This window comes from Schistocerca piceifrons, chromosome X, assembly GCF_021461385.2.
Source record: "Schistocerca piceifrons isolate TAMUIC-IGC-003096 chromosome X, iqSchPice1.1, whole genome shotgun sequence".
In the NCBI taxonomy this organism is placed as follows: domain Eukaryota; kingdom Metazoa; phylum Arthropoda; class Insecta; order Orthoptera; family Acrididae; genus Schistocerca; species Schistocerca piceifrons.
In genome coordinates, this window is record NC_060149.1 from 38,041,323 (window position 1) to 38,056,047 (window position 14,725).

Consider the following 14,725-nt stretch of genomic DNA (forward strand, 5'->3'; position numbering starts at 1 on the left):
ACTCGCACACACACACACATAATCATCTGCACATACACAGACACAAGCAGACATTTGTAAATGACTACGTAAATGTCTGCTTGTGTCTGTGTATGTGCGGATGCATATGGGTGTGTGTGCGAGTGTATACCTGTCCTTTTTTCCCCCTAAGGTAAGTCTTTCCGCTCCCGGGATTGGAATGACTTCTTACCCTCTCCCTTAAAACCCACATCCTTTCGTCTTTCCCTCTCCTTCCCTCTTTCCTGATGAGGCAACAGTTTGTTGCAAAAGCTTGAATTTCGTGTGTATGATTGTGTTTGTTTGTGTGTCTATCGACCTGCCAGCACTTTCGTTCGGTAAGTCACATCATCTGTGTTTTTAGATATATTTTCCCATGTGAAATGTTTCCCTCTATTATATTCATATCAAAATAAATATTTAACTGTATACTCTTTGTATGTATATAAATGAATCAGGTTGACACAATACAAGAAATAAGCACAGTTCTTACTCATAAAGAACAAAAATTACAGACACAATAGAAAACAGAACACATTTCAGAAAGGCAGTTCAAAAGGCAGAATTTCAGGAGAGAAAGAAAAACAACTGGATAAAAGTGGTCTCAAGAAGAAAGGGAACAACACTCTAAAAGGATGAAGGAAATTAGGAAACTATGGAAATGTAATACAACGAAGAGTTGCCAGAGTTGATTCATCGTACCCTCCAAATGGGTTATTCGAAAGAAGAAGAAAGAACAAAATTAAAACTAACAGATAACAGTTCATATATCAGTGGCTCAATGAGTTACAACAAATTGCTAGAATCCATAAGAGGACATACTGGGGTGACATTTAAAACAAAATTAAGATTTCTTCTAAATTAATGTCTGTATTCACTGAAGGAATTGTAAGATGTATATGTTATGTGTTAATCTTGTGACATTTGCAGAAGTCATAATTTATGACTACACACTGAAATAAATGTGAATAAAGAAAGCTAAGAGAATGTAGGAAGCCAACACTGAAACATCAGACTGAACAGGGAAATTATGAATTATTTAGTTCTGTTAGTTCATGTATTTGTTTGGCAGTGACACATTTATGATTACGATATAATTATTACTCAAAATAGAAAATCTGGAACTTCATAAAAATGTTTCTCATCAAATATCAGAAGGAATGACCATACAAAAGCAAATCAAATCAATGTTCTGTAAATTCCTTCTTCTTTGGTAGACAAAAAAGGTAGGATCCCTCAGACTGCCTTGGAAGGACTATTCTACATTTTTCAGTTACTTTGTTAAAACTGTAACAAAACTACAGTATGGTATTGTTCAGATTTTTATACTTATTTAAGCATTAATTACTGTATTTCACAATTAAAAGATAGTTAATAGAGTCTGTTCACTGTGGATTCAGTTTATACTTCTGATTTTACTTCTGTGATTAGATTCTGGTTATTATATTGCAGCCAGTGTATTATCTGAACTGTTAACAATATTTACAAAAATTTCTTTTTAGTTATAACCTCTCTTTCAACAGAAACTATAATTAGGAATACGGTTTAACCTTTGACTGTTTTAAAGCATTGGCTACAGTGTTCTCATACTTGCTTTATTTTATTTCAGGCCCATTCTATAGATTATCATGTATCTGTAAGCCATTTACCCACAAAGCAAGATATTGAAGAAGAGAGAGAATGTCAACTTTGCCCAGAGGCTGTGCAGAGAGCATTGGGTTCTATGCTGGATCTTTCATTGCTTCAGAGCCCATCATTTATGTTGCTTTCAGTGTCTGGTTTCCTTACAATGATGGGTTTTTATGTGCCCTTCATATACATTACAGGTAAAATTTTCTCTAAATAAACTTGCATTCAATTTTTTAAAATTTTAATTAACCAGGACTGATGTATAAATAATCATGTGTGGGGAGGTCGTTTTCATTAATTTTCAAGTGGAGCTTACATAGATTGATTTTCATTCTGTAATGTAATTCTGAAATTGTCTCCAGGTATGGTAAATAAGAAACAGTTACCTCCACTTATATATCATCATTACATCCCATTAACTGCTGTTATTATTTGGTTCTACTCTTTTTCCCATTCACTTTCCTTTTGCATATCATTTTCCTAATTTTTAGTCACAATGTTATACATAATTATATATGAAAAAGGAAAACCAAGCATTTTTTCAAGAACCCAGTCTCAAGCCTGTATTTCTACACTATCAAGTTGTAGATGTAGATGTAGGTTAGGCTACCCTAGCTTGCCTTCTGTCTCCAACCCAAATTCTCAACATAGTGCAATATTCACTCACATACAATGAACATTTTTATGTCAAGGACTTACCATCACATGAGATATATAATGGCATTCAATGAATGGACAAAATCAGCCAATGGCCTCTGTCATATGTATTATACAGGGTGATTTTTTCCACTGTGTACAAACTCTAGGGATTGATCGATGAGAGGATATGGAACAAAAAAAGTCTAATGAACTTATGTCCAGAAATGCATGGTTTCCATGCTGGAGACCATTTATTCAATCATACTTTGTTATGGAGACTGCTCTCTAACATGCGCTGTACTATGCAGCTACATTTACAGTATGCATGGTTTCCTCCTAGAGGGTGGTACTGTTCCTCATATGTCATGCCCCAACACCCTCTCCTGCCATAGTAATTGATAATATAGTGTCCAATTCACTTCTATTGCTGACTCACTTTGTAGTGGATGTGATACAGCATTGTACCCAATGGTTCTGTATTCAAATTGATAGCTTGCTGACATGGAGTTTACATGTGGAAAGGCAAATGGCAACAGGCGGCAGGCAGCAAAGTTGTATCAGGAGACTTGTCCCCACCAACAACAGCCACAGCATTCAGTGTTTGCAATGGTGTTTTGCCATTTGTCTGAGGCATGGTCATTTCAGGAAGCAGGAAATTGTGAAGGACATACCCAAAATGTTTGGACACCAAACTTGGAGGAAAATGTGAATAACACTATGGAAGGCACCTGCCATGTCAGTACCAGGCAGATGGCCCGCCAGTACAGCGTAAGCCAGATGACTATGTGGAACATTCCCCATGACTAATGTTGTTACCATTTTCACTTACAGTGTGTACAGGGCTTACTAGGGACAGACTTTCCACATCAGAAGAATTTTTGTAGTTTGTTTCTTCACCAGGCAACCACGATTCTGGGATTTGTGTCATCCAACCTACCCACATGAGACCACCAACTTTTATAACAGTCATAGCATGCAGAAGCCCCATGGTATGGTGACAGCAAATCATCAACATCAGTGCAGCCAGAATGTGTGGGCTGGGATAATTGCTGACCATATTTTGGGACCAGTCTTCCTTCCACGTCACCTAACAAGAACTATCAACATTTCATGCAGGTGACTTTGCCTCCCCTGCTGGAAGAAGTGCCATTGATGATTCATAGGATAATGTGGCTGCTACATGATGGTGCTCCAGACCACTTTCCTGTTAACATCCGGACACATGTCAGTCATGTATTCTCTGGTTGATGGATCAGATGAGGGGTTCCAGTTGCAAGGTCTGCTAATTTACTGGATCTCAACCTGTGCCATTTCTGGTTATGGGGCTATTGTGTAAGCAGAGCCTATTCCAGAAGTGAAGACATTGCAGAAGGATATTTATGCTGCCTTTGATGCTGTTCAGATGCTGCATGGCTGTGTGAATGTGCAAGACAGAGCATGCTATGACATGCACATGCATGCATTGAGGCACATGGAAACCATTTTCAACACGTACTGTAACTGTGGCTTCATGGCGCAGTGTGTATTAGACTGCAGTCTCTGTGACAACGTATGATTGAATAAATGGTCTCTAGAATGGAAACAATGCATTTGCAGACCTAAGTTCATTAGACCTTCTTTGTTCCGTATTCTCTCATCAATCAGTCCCTAGAGTTTCTATGTAGTGGAAAAAATTACCCTGTATATGTTAATGTACCTATAGTTGTTAATAAGCATTCTTTTAACTGTCATTCTGGGATTTATTTGAAGTTTATCTTGTAATATTGGCTATTTCATAAAATTTTGCTTATATGTTACAGTAAACTTTTCGGAATTATATACTGGATGTCCCTCCTTAGCATTTTCAGATACATCTTGTCTTATGCTTTAGTAGATATTTATTTGATTTATGCAGTGGATGAACTGAATCTGCCTGAACAAGCACTACTCATCATGTGTTTCATACAACACCCAGGATTGATGGAAAATTTCTGTTCTTTCTCAAAAACATAACTTTTAAACGGGGCCTTTATGTGGCCAGTCAACAGAGGAGAGTCTAGTGCTATATTTGATTTAACAGTACATGTTACCAGGAATGGAAAAACACTGTAGAAGTTGAGGTGGATGACCTCAACTATGGGGAGTGGAGCTGGGTTGCTAGTGGTCAGGAAGGCTTGTAGTTCACCATCCTAGGTGTGGTTACAATAGTGTGGTGGGTAGATACCAGGTTGTTGTCTGATATCCCATCATAAAAGCAGCAATATTTAATATTCTTTTTATTCCCTGCCAAAATACAACAGTCGTGGAAGTACTACACTGCAGCCATTGCCCTCATGCAGGTTGTACTTGTTCACTGAAGTGTTTTTAGCTCAGCAATGGCCTTTTGTTACGACGTTGTGTGATGTCCCCCTGGGCAGTGGAGGGCAGCTTGGCAATGTAGTGTGATCAATGGTCCAGTGGTTGAGCTAGCTTAGGATCCGTAGGAGAGTGGAGGCACATGCAGCTAGGCTGCCCTGATGACTGGTGCAAATTTGCAACTCTGTGCAGGCACACTTGGGTACGGAAAATCAAACTGTGGAACCCAGTGTGGACAGTAGTTACATGTGCCTCCACAGGCAATGGCAGACAGCGACAGCATCTGGCCACACAGATCAGATATCAGTGACAGCGTTTACATGCACAGGCATCAATGTTTGGGCAGCTGGAAGAGCTGGCCACAAGGCAGATCACCAGAGCAGGCAGCCAGAAGTCAACCAGCAGGTTTACCACCTATTGGAAGGCTCCAAATCAATAACATTCAGGTTTAGCGAGGACAGCAAGCCTGTTGTAGACAGAGTCGGCTGGCAACAGGTTGTTGAACTATTTCAACTTGTAGACTGGTGAAGACTCATGAAGTTTGCTAAAAACGGCTGTATAGAGGCATTCCTGGCCTGCTGTTGTTTCTGAAATGATAGTGCTCCTTTCCTCAAGCCACAACAGGACTGAGGCACAAGGAATGACCATTAGGCAACCATTACATTGTTGCTCCTGGTTTCCCAATGGGTCAATAACTTCACAGTTATGACTATGTAGTAATTTAGCCTTTCAAGAATGCCTTTCATAGTGTCAGCATAATCCACATATAGTGTCTTGTGCAAAAACACCTAAATGGTTCCTGTACTGTGGCTTGTTATACCACCTTGGTATGATGTCTCATGCAAAATCAGTCACTAGATTTTTTTCTGCTGTAAAAGATGGAATAACAGGGCAAAACCACAAAGAATAGGTACTACAAGAATAACTGATGCTTCACTAGCAACTGAGTAGCTCTTCTGCATGTTGGTAGATATGACAAATGTTTAAGAAACTTCCCATGTCTGTTGTTATTTGTTGATCAAAAGAAGCACACTTAGTAACATCAGTTCATCCAGCAAAATAGTGGCAAGTTCAGGTAATGATGATGGAGGTGGATAGCAATTGTACACCCTTCTCTCCAAAGTAGACCACAAAAGCTCAATAATATTAAGATCTGGTGACCAGTGGCCAGAGGAGTCGCAACAATTCATCTTCCTGCTCACAAAATGGTTCTGGACAATATGAGGTGTATGACCATGATTTCTGTTCTCTTGGAACACAGCATCACCATTAGGGAACAAACAATGTACCATAGGATGGATCTCATCAGCTAAAATGGTCATACAATCCTCAACAGTAATGTGACCTCGCAAAGTAACCATGGTCTCCATGGAATACCTCGATATAGCTGTCCAAATCACCACCAGACCCCCACTGTGTTCCACTCTTGAGATGTAATCTCAGACAGAAATCGGAAACAGTGAAAAACAAGAGTCATCAAATTACGTTCTTCCACAGGGGACGCATAGTCCAGATTTTATGGTTTCAGCACTACGTTTTCCTGATATGGGCATTTGCATCACTGATGAGTGGTTTCAGAATTCTGGCTCACCCTATAATTCCTTTCTTATGGAATTCACTTTATGTTATTTTGGTAATGACAGGGTTCACAAGTGACATTCAGTTCTGCAGTGAATTTTGTAGCAGTGAATTTTGTAGCAGTGAATTTTGTAGCAATTGCCCCCTTATTTTTTGACACAATCCTCTTCAACAACTGCCCATCATCAACACTCAACACACACTTTCATACATGTTTTTCTCCTTTCCCTGTATGTGGACGTTGCACAGATGCCATTCATAGTAAAATACAGAAGCACAACCTACGGGCCTGTCTAGCATATGAATTTATGTTCAAGGATGTATTTATTGCAGTGATTCCATATTTTTGTTCAACTCCTGTACTGTGGCCAGTGTCATGTTCACTCTGTTTGATTCATATTGAATAACCTCACTATCAGTGAGACTTTAAACCATACTCTTCCATTTTTTCCTTTCCTAAAATTAATTTTCTTATTGCTCAGAAATAATTTTATAATTCTGTAGATATTGCATGACTTATTCATGGTTATTCATATCTGTCTTGAATGCCACCATAGCTAATTTGAATGTTGCTTATGAATAACCTGTAGGTTTATATTAAATCTTTGAAAAATGTAAACTCTTGGATGGAAATATTATATCTTTTCACTCTTTTGGACATTGATGACAAGTTAATATTATAACTTGATGTAGGTTGTAACTGAGACTAGTACCTTTCGATGGCAGAGCTCTTTCAATTGAGTCATATGAGTATACTTCATTGACTGACCAACTTCTCCTCTTTCTTTCCATCCTCAGCTCCACAGTAAATAAATTAAATCCATTAATGTACCTGCATGAAGGTATGGAAAAACCAGTTTCTCTGAAATATTCCAAATTTCAGAGGGGCCAATTGTAGCAAGATTGAAGGAGAATGCTAATATAATTTAGAATGGGAGCTATGAATTGTTCAAAGATGTTGGCTGAGAGACAAATGGAAAAAAATTGCCCTGGAAAAGAAATTTTCTGCATTTGAGTCTACATGCTGTTAATATTTTCTTGCTGTCAGTTAATATTTCATGTAGTAATAGTGTGCTATATTGTTGCTGTGTGTGTGTGTGTGTGTGTGTGTGTGTGTGTGTGTGTGTGTGTGTGTGTGTGTGGTAATGAAATGACCCTTCCATTTTATCTCCATTGTAAATTTTCCTAAAATGCTTATGGATAATATTTATTAGTACTATTAGCAGATACAATGGTTTCTAATGTTCACAATTATACTTTTAATAGTGCCATATGGCTGAGTTTTAAGCAGTAGCACGCATTAGGTTAGAATATGGATAACTAATTAGGTGAAGGCTGAGTGTCACTCACTATGTATATGGAGCAGTGGATGGTAGGAAAGCATTGAAAACAATAAAGAAATGAATAAATGAATTAAAAATTAATAAATAGACAGAAACACTGTGTCTTTACATTGATGGTTTGGGTATAATGTCTGGAAATAAGTTATCTTTTGTATGTTAAGTTATTGAGTTACTTAAATTTTGGCAGTAAAATTATGGATTCATTCTGAAAATTTATGTGAACAGTTTTAAGTAAAATTCTAATAATAAATTATTCTGCCCATGAACCATAGACTTTGCCAAGATTGGGTGGCTTGTGAGCCTCAGCATTTCAGACAACTGTATGGTATGTACAATCACAATGGAGGGGTATCTGTTGAGAGGCCAAACTAATTTGTGGTTTCTCAAGAAGGCAGCAGGCTTGTCAGTTGTTGCAGGAGCAACAGTCTATATGACTGACTTAACTGCCCTTGTTAACACTAGCCAATATGGCTTTGCTGTGCTGGTACTGCAAACAGCTGAAAGTAACAGGAAACTACAGTCATTATTTGTCGAAAGGACATGCACTCTACTGTATGGCTTAATAATGATGGCATCCCTTTCAGATCCAGAAGTAAAATAGCACCCCATTTAGATCTCTGTGCAGACAATACTCAGGAGGATGTAACCGCCAGAAAAAATGGAAGTAACATTCTAAAGGGTAGAGCATGGACTTTAGAACCCTTAATTGGATAGGTAGGTTAGAGAGTTTAAAAAGGAAAATGGATAAGTTGAATTTAGATGTAGTGGGAATTACAGAAGTGTAATGGCAGGAAGAAAAGGATTTCTGGTCAGGTAAGTACAGGTTTATATATAAGAAATTGAATAGGGGTAACACAGAAGTAGGTCCAATCATGAATAAGAAAATAAGAGTGCAGGTAAGATACTATGAACAGCATAGTTATCACATTAGAATAGCCAGGGTAAACACAAAGCCAACACTGACCACAGTAGTACAAGATAACAGGCCAACTAGCTCAGCAGATAACGCAACATGGAACGACAACATTAGTGTGGTAATAGTAAACTGCAGGAGTGTTTATAGAAAGGTCCCAGAACTGCTCTCATTAATAAATGGTCACAATGCCCACATAGTACTAGGGACGGAAAGTTGGTTTAAACCAGATGTCAACAGTAATGAAATTCTAAACTCAGATTGGAATGTATACCACAGAGAAAGGCTGGACAGTGAAGGGGGAGGCATGTTTATAGCGATAAAAAGTGCAATAGTATCGAAGGAAATTGATGGAGATCCAATATGTGAAATTATTTGGGTGAAGATAACAGTTAAAGCAAACTCAGACATGGTAATTGGATGTCTTTCTAGGTCCCCTGGCTCAGCAGCTGTTGTGGCAGAACACCTGAAGGAGAATTTGGAAAATATTTCGAGTAGATTTCCCAATGATGTTATAGTTCTGGGTGGAGATTTTAATTTACCAGATATAGACTGGGAGACTCAGACGTTTATAACGGGTGGCAGGGACAAAGAATCCAGTGAAATATTTATAAGTGCATTATCTGAAAACTACCTTGAGCAGTTAAACAGAGAACCGACTCGTGGTGATAACATATTAGACCTTATGGTGACAAACAGACTCAAAATATTTGAAACAGTTAACGCAGATCAGAGAATCAGCGATCATAAAGCATTTACAGCATCGATGATTTAAGCCATAAATAGAAATATTAAAAAAGGGAGGAAGATTTTTCTGTTTAGCAAAAGTGACAAAAAGCTGATTTCAGAGTACTTGACAGTTCAACACAAATGTTTTATCTCCAGTACAGATAGTGTTGAGTATCAGTGGACAAAGTTCAAAACCATCATACAATATGCATTACATGAGTATGTGCCAAGCAAGATCATAATAGATGGAAAAGAGCCACCGTGGTGCAACAACAAAGTTAGAAAACTGCTACAGAAGCAAAGGGAACTTCACAGCAAACATAAACATAGCCAAAGCCGTGCAGACAAACAAAAATTACACAAAGTGAAATGTAGTGTGAGGAGGGCTATGCTAGAGGTGTTCAATGAATTCGAAAGTAAAGTTCTGTGTACTGACTTGGCAGAAGATCCTAAAAAATTTTGGTCTTATGTCAAAGTGGTAGGTGGATCAAAACAAAATGTCCAGATGCTCTGTGACCAAAATGGTACTGAAACAGAGGATGACACACTAAAGGCCAAAATACTAAATGTCTTTTTTTCAAAGCTGTATCAGAGAGGAAGACTGCCCTATAGTTCCTTTTCTAGGTTGTCGCACAGATGACAAAATGGTAGATATCCAAACAGATGACAGAGGGATAGAAAAACAATTAAAATCACTCAAAAGAGTAAAGGCTAATGGGCCTGATGGGATATCAATTTGATTTTACACAGAGTACGCGAAGGAACTTGGCCCCCTTCTTGCAGTGATGTACCGTAGGTCTCTAGAAGAGTGTAGCATTCCAAAAGATTGGAAAAGGGCACAGGTCATTCCCGTTTTTGAGAAGGGACATCAAACAGATGTGCGGAACTATAGACCTATATCTCTAATGTCGATCAGTTGTAGAATTTTGGAACACATATTATGTTCGAGTATAATGACTTTTCTGGAGATTAGAAATCTACTCTGTAGCAATCAGCAAGGGTTTCGAAAAAGACGATCGTGTGAAACCCAGCTCACGCTATTTGTCCAGGAGACTCAGAGGGCCATATGCACGGGTTCCCAGGTAGATGCCATGTTTATTGACTTCCGCAAGGTGTTTTATACAGTTCCCCACAGTCGTTTAATGAACAAAGTAAGAGCATATGGACTATCAGACCATTTGTGTGATTGGATTGAAGAGTTCCTAGATAACAGAATGCAGCATGTCATTCTCAATGGAGAGAAATCTTCCGAAGTAAGAGTGATTTCACGTGTGCCACAGGGGAGTGTTGTAGGATCATTGCTATTCACAATATATATAAATGACCTTGTGGATAACATTGGAAGTTCACTGAGGCTTTTTGCTGATGATACTGTAGTATATCGAGAGGTTGTAACAATGGCAAATTGCACTGAAATGCAGGAGGATCTGCAACGAATTGACCATGGTGCAGGGAATGGCAATTGAATCTCAATGTAGACAAGTGTAATGTGCTGCAAATACCTAGAAAGAAAGATCCATTATCATTTAGCTACAAATAGCAGGTCAGCAACTGAAGCAATTAATTCCATAAATTATCTGGGAGTAGGCATTAGGAGTGATTTAAAATGAAATGACCATATAAAATTAATCTTTGGTAAAGCAGATGCCAGACTGAGATTCATTGGAAGAATCCTAATGAAATGCAGTCCGAAAACAAAGGAAGTAGGTTACAGTACACTTGTTCGCCCACTGCTTGAATACTGCTCACCAGTGTGGGATCCGTACCAGATATGGTTGATAGAAGAGATAGAGAAGATCCAACGGAGAGCAGCGCACTTCGTTACAGGATCATTCAGTAATCGCGAAAGCGTTACAGAAATGATAGATAAACTCCAGTGGAAGACTCTGCAAGAGAGATGCTCAGTATCCCAGTACAGGCTTTTGTTGAAGTTTCGAGAACTTATCTTCACCGAGCAGTCAAGCAGCATATTGCTCCCTCCTACACATATCTCATGAAGAGACCATGAGGATAAAATCAGAGAGATTAGAGCCCTCACAGAGGCATACCGACAATCTTTCTTTCCACAAAAAATACGAGACTGGAATAGAAGGGAGAACCGATAGAAGTACTCGAGGTACCCTCTGCCACACACTGTCAGGTGGCTTGCAGAGTATGGATGTAGATGTAGATAAGGTACAGATTGAAAAAAATATGTGATGAGATAAAACAAATTATTCACATAGTTAAGGGAGATGAAAACTGTGATGGGGGATTGGAACTCAACAACAGATAAAGGAAGAGAAGGAAAAATAGCAGGAGAACGTGAACTGGGTGAAATAATGAAAGATAAAACCACCTGGTAGAATTTTGCATTATTTGCATAATTTGTTCATCACTAACACATGGTTTAAGAATAATGTAAGATGGCCGTATATGTGGAATGAAATGATCATATAGTGTTATTAGCTGAGGTAGTTTGGCTGCATAGTGCAAGTCTTTCAATTTTACACTACTTTGGCAACTTGCACATAAATGAAGATGAGATGAAATGATGAGGACAACACAGACACCCAGTCCTGAGTGAAGAAGGTCTCAGACTCACCTAGGAATCAAACCTAGGACCCCAGGGTCTAGAGATAGCAGTGTTAACCACTAGAACACGAACTGTGGGCTGTATGTTGAAGAGACCTGGAGATACTGGAAAGTTTCACACTGATTATGTAATGCTAAGACAAAGATTTCAAAACCAAATTTTAAACTGTAAGACACTGCCATAAGTTATCAGTTGTGAACTGAAGAAATTCCAAAAACATTACAAATTAAGGAGATGAGGCATAAATAAGTTGAAGGAACAAGAGGGGGTTGAGAGATTCAGAGAGAGCATTAGGCAAAGTTTGACTAAAACAGGCGAAAGAAATACAATGAAAGATGAATGGGTAGCTTTGAGAAATCAAATAGTGATGGCAGCAGATCATCAAATCTGTAAAAAGATAAGGCCTAGAAAAAATCCTTGGGTAACACAGGAGATACTGGATTTAACTGAAAAAAGGATAAAATATAAAACTGCATCAAAGGAAGCAAGTGAAGGGGAATGGAAGCATGTAAGAAATGAGACAGAGTGGAAGTGCAGTGTGACAAAGCAGGATTAACTAGATAAAAAACTGCAAGAATGTACAAGCATACATAACTAAGAAAAAGAGAGAATTTGTGTGATCTTTGGAGAAAGGAGAAGCAGCTGTGTGAATTTCAAGGGATGGCAATCCAGTTCCAGGCAAGGAAGGGAAAACTGAAAGCTCAAAGATGGAAGGAATACACAGAAAGGAAACCAACTTGTAGACAGTATTATTAAAATAGTAGAGGAAATCAATGAAGAAGAAATGGAAGGTATGATACTGTCAGAAGAATTTGATAGAGTTCTTAAATCTGTAAGTTGAAACAAGACCCCTGGAGTAGACATTTCTTTAGAATATTGAGAACCTTGAGAAAGTCAACCATGGCTGCCGGTGTCCACTGTTGCTGTCAACTCTTGGTATAAGCACTGAAATCATTCCACATTGTGTGCAACATTTATGAGACAGGCAAAATACCCCCAGACATCAAGAAGAATGTAACAATTCCAGTCCCAAAGGAAGGCAGGGGCTCAACAGCTTGAATGACACCAAACCATCTGAAGTTGACATTTCATTAGAAAGGAACCCAAGGAATTTCACAGAATGAGAAAGAAGTCGCAAGATGAAATATTAGCATTTCTGCAAGAGGAGTCAGTGGAATGTATGGTGTCGTATACTGTCTAATATTAATAAAATTTTCTGGGCTATTATGTTGTGGTTGAATGGATTTCACCTTAAAACCCAGCATTTCATCCCCATCTGTGGAGGACATTTTCATGGGGGATCGTAGCATCTTTGAAAGTCTGATTCACACCTTGGCTCACTAATGACTGCATAAAAATACTGTTTCCACGTACTTTCACACAGTGGCATGGCATCACGTGTTTTGAATACCCGAGTGCAACTGCCAGTTGTCAACTGCTGTTGTCCACTGTTGCTGTCAACTCTTGGTATAAGCACTGAAATCTACATGTCATTCAATTTCACACCCTTCTCATTCCTACTGAGATTGCTGGGTAGTTTTACTATCTCTATGGCCTCTCTGTATAGTATTTCATGGTATTTGTTTGTGGCTGTCAGTACTTGAGTCCTATCAAAATGAATGTGGTGGTCTCCTGGCTGCAAAGCATGTTTCGCAAAAGCTGTTCTGTCAGTATCCCCTCTTCTGAAATTGTCCTTGTGCTCTTATAGTCATTTTTATGTTCTTTTTGCAGTGCCCACATACACCTCCCCACAACTGCATGAAATCCTCTAAATTCCTGCTTTTGCAGTGGTTGGTGAGCACCCTTGGCCAATTTTAGGTGAGCTTATATCTTCTGGGTGGGTTTGTGGCGTACTGCAATGTTCTGCTTTTTCAAGATTTTTCCTACATGGTCAGTAACATACTTAATGAAAAGCAGGAAAACTTCTGATTTCACCAGTGCTTAAGTATTGTTATAATTTCTGCACAGTGGTCTTAATGCCCTTTTTATCTCAGCAAGTGGATAACCATTCTTGAGCAATGTATTGTGAGATGTTTTAATTCTGCGTCAAGCAGCTTTAGTTTGCAGATTTTCCTTGCTCTGTCTGCCTGTGTTTTTATGATGTCTTGCTTTTGTTATGGGTGATGGTTCGAATTCCAGTATAGGTGATGGTCTGTGTGCATTGATTTATGGTCAACTGTGTGGCTAAAGCTACCATTTTCTTTTTCGAAAACTAGCACATAAGCATAATGAGCAAGCATTAAAGGAAACAAAACAAAAATTTGGAGTAGGAATTAAAATCCGTGGAGAAGAAATTAAAACTTTGAGGTTCAGCGATGACATTGTAATTCTCTCAGAGACAGCAAAGAACCTGGAAGAGCAGCTGAACGGAATGGACAGTGTCTTGAAAGGAGGATATAAGATGAACATCAATAAAAGCAAAATGAGAATAATGGAATGTAGTCTAATTAAATCGGGTGATGCTGTGGGAATTAGATTAAGAAATGAGATACTTCAAGTAGTAAAAGCATTTTGCTACTTCGGGAGCAAAATAACTGATGATGGTCAAAGTAGAGAGGATATAAAATGTAGACTGCCAACTGAAAGGAAAGCGTTTCTGAAGAAGAGAAATTTGTTAACATCGAGTATAGATTTAAGTGTCAGGAAGTCGTTTCTGAAAGTATTTGTATGGAGTGTAGCCATGTATGGAAGTGAAACGTGGACGATAAATAGTTTAGACGAGAAGAGAATAGAAGCTTTCAAAATGTGGTGCTACAGAAGACTGCTGAAGATTAGATGGGTAGATCACATAACTAATGATTAGTTATTGAACAGAATATGAGAGGAGAAATTTGTGGCACGACTTGACTAGAAGAAGGGATCGGTTGGTAGGGCACACTCTGAGGTATCAAGGGATCACCAATTTAGTATTGGAGGGCAGTGTGGAGGGTAAAAATCATAGAGGGAGCCCAAGAGATGAATACACTAAACAGATTCAGAAGGCTGTAG

At 38.6% G+C, this 14,725-nt stretch overlaps 1 protein-coding gene across 2 annotated transcripts in view; it reads left to right on the top strand.

The window, feature by feature from the left end:
- LOC124722946 (monocarboxylate transporter 3-like) overlaps positions 1–14,725 on the top strand; it is a 374,747-nt gene that overhangs the window by 332,513 nt on the left and 27,509 nt on the right. For both annotated transcript variants that reach the window (XM_047248109.1, XM_047248110.1), the window contains exon 6: positions 1,607–1,823. In XM_047248109.1, the coding sequence (XP_047104065.1) occupies positions 1,607–1,823 (217 nt within the window). The remainder of the gene's footprint in view (positions 1–1,606; positions 1,824–14,725) is intronic.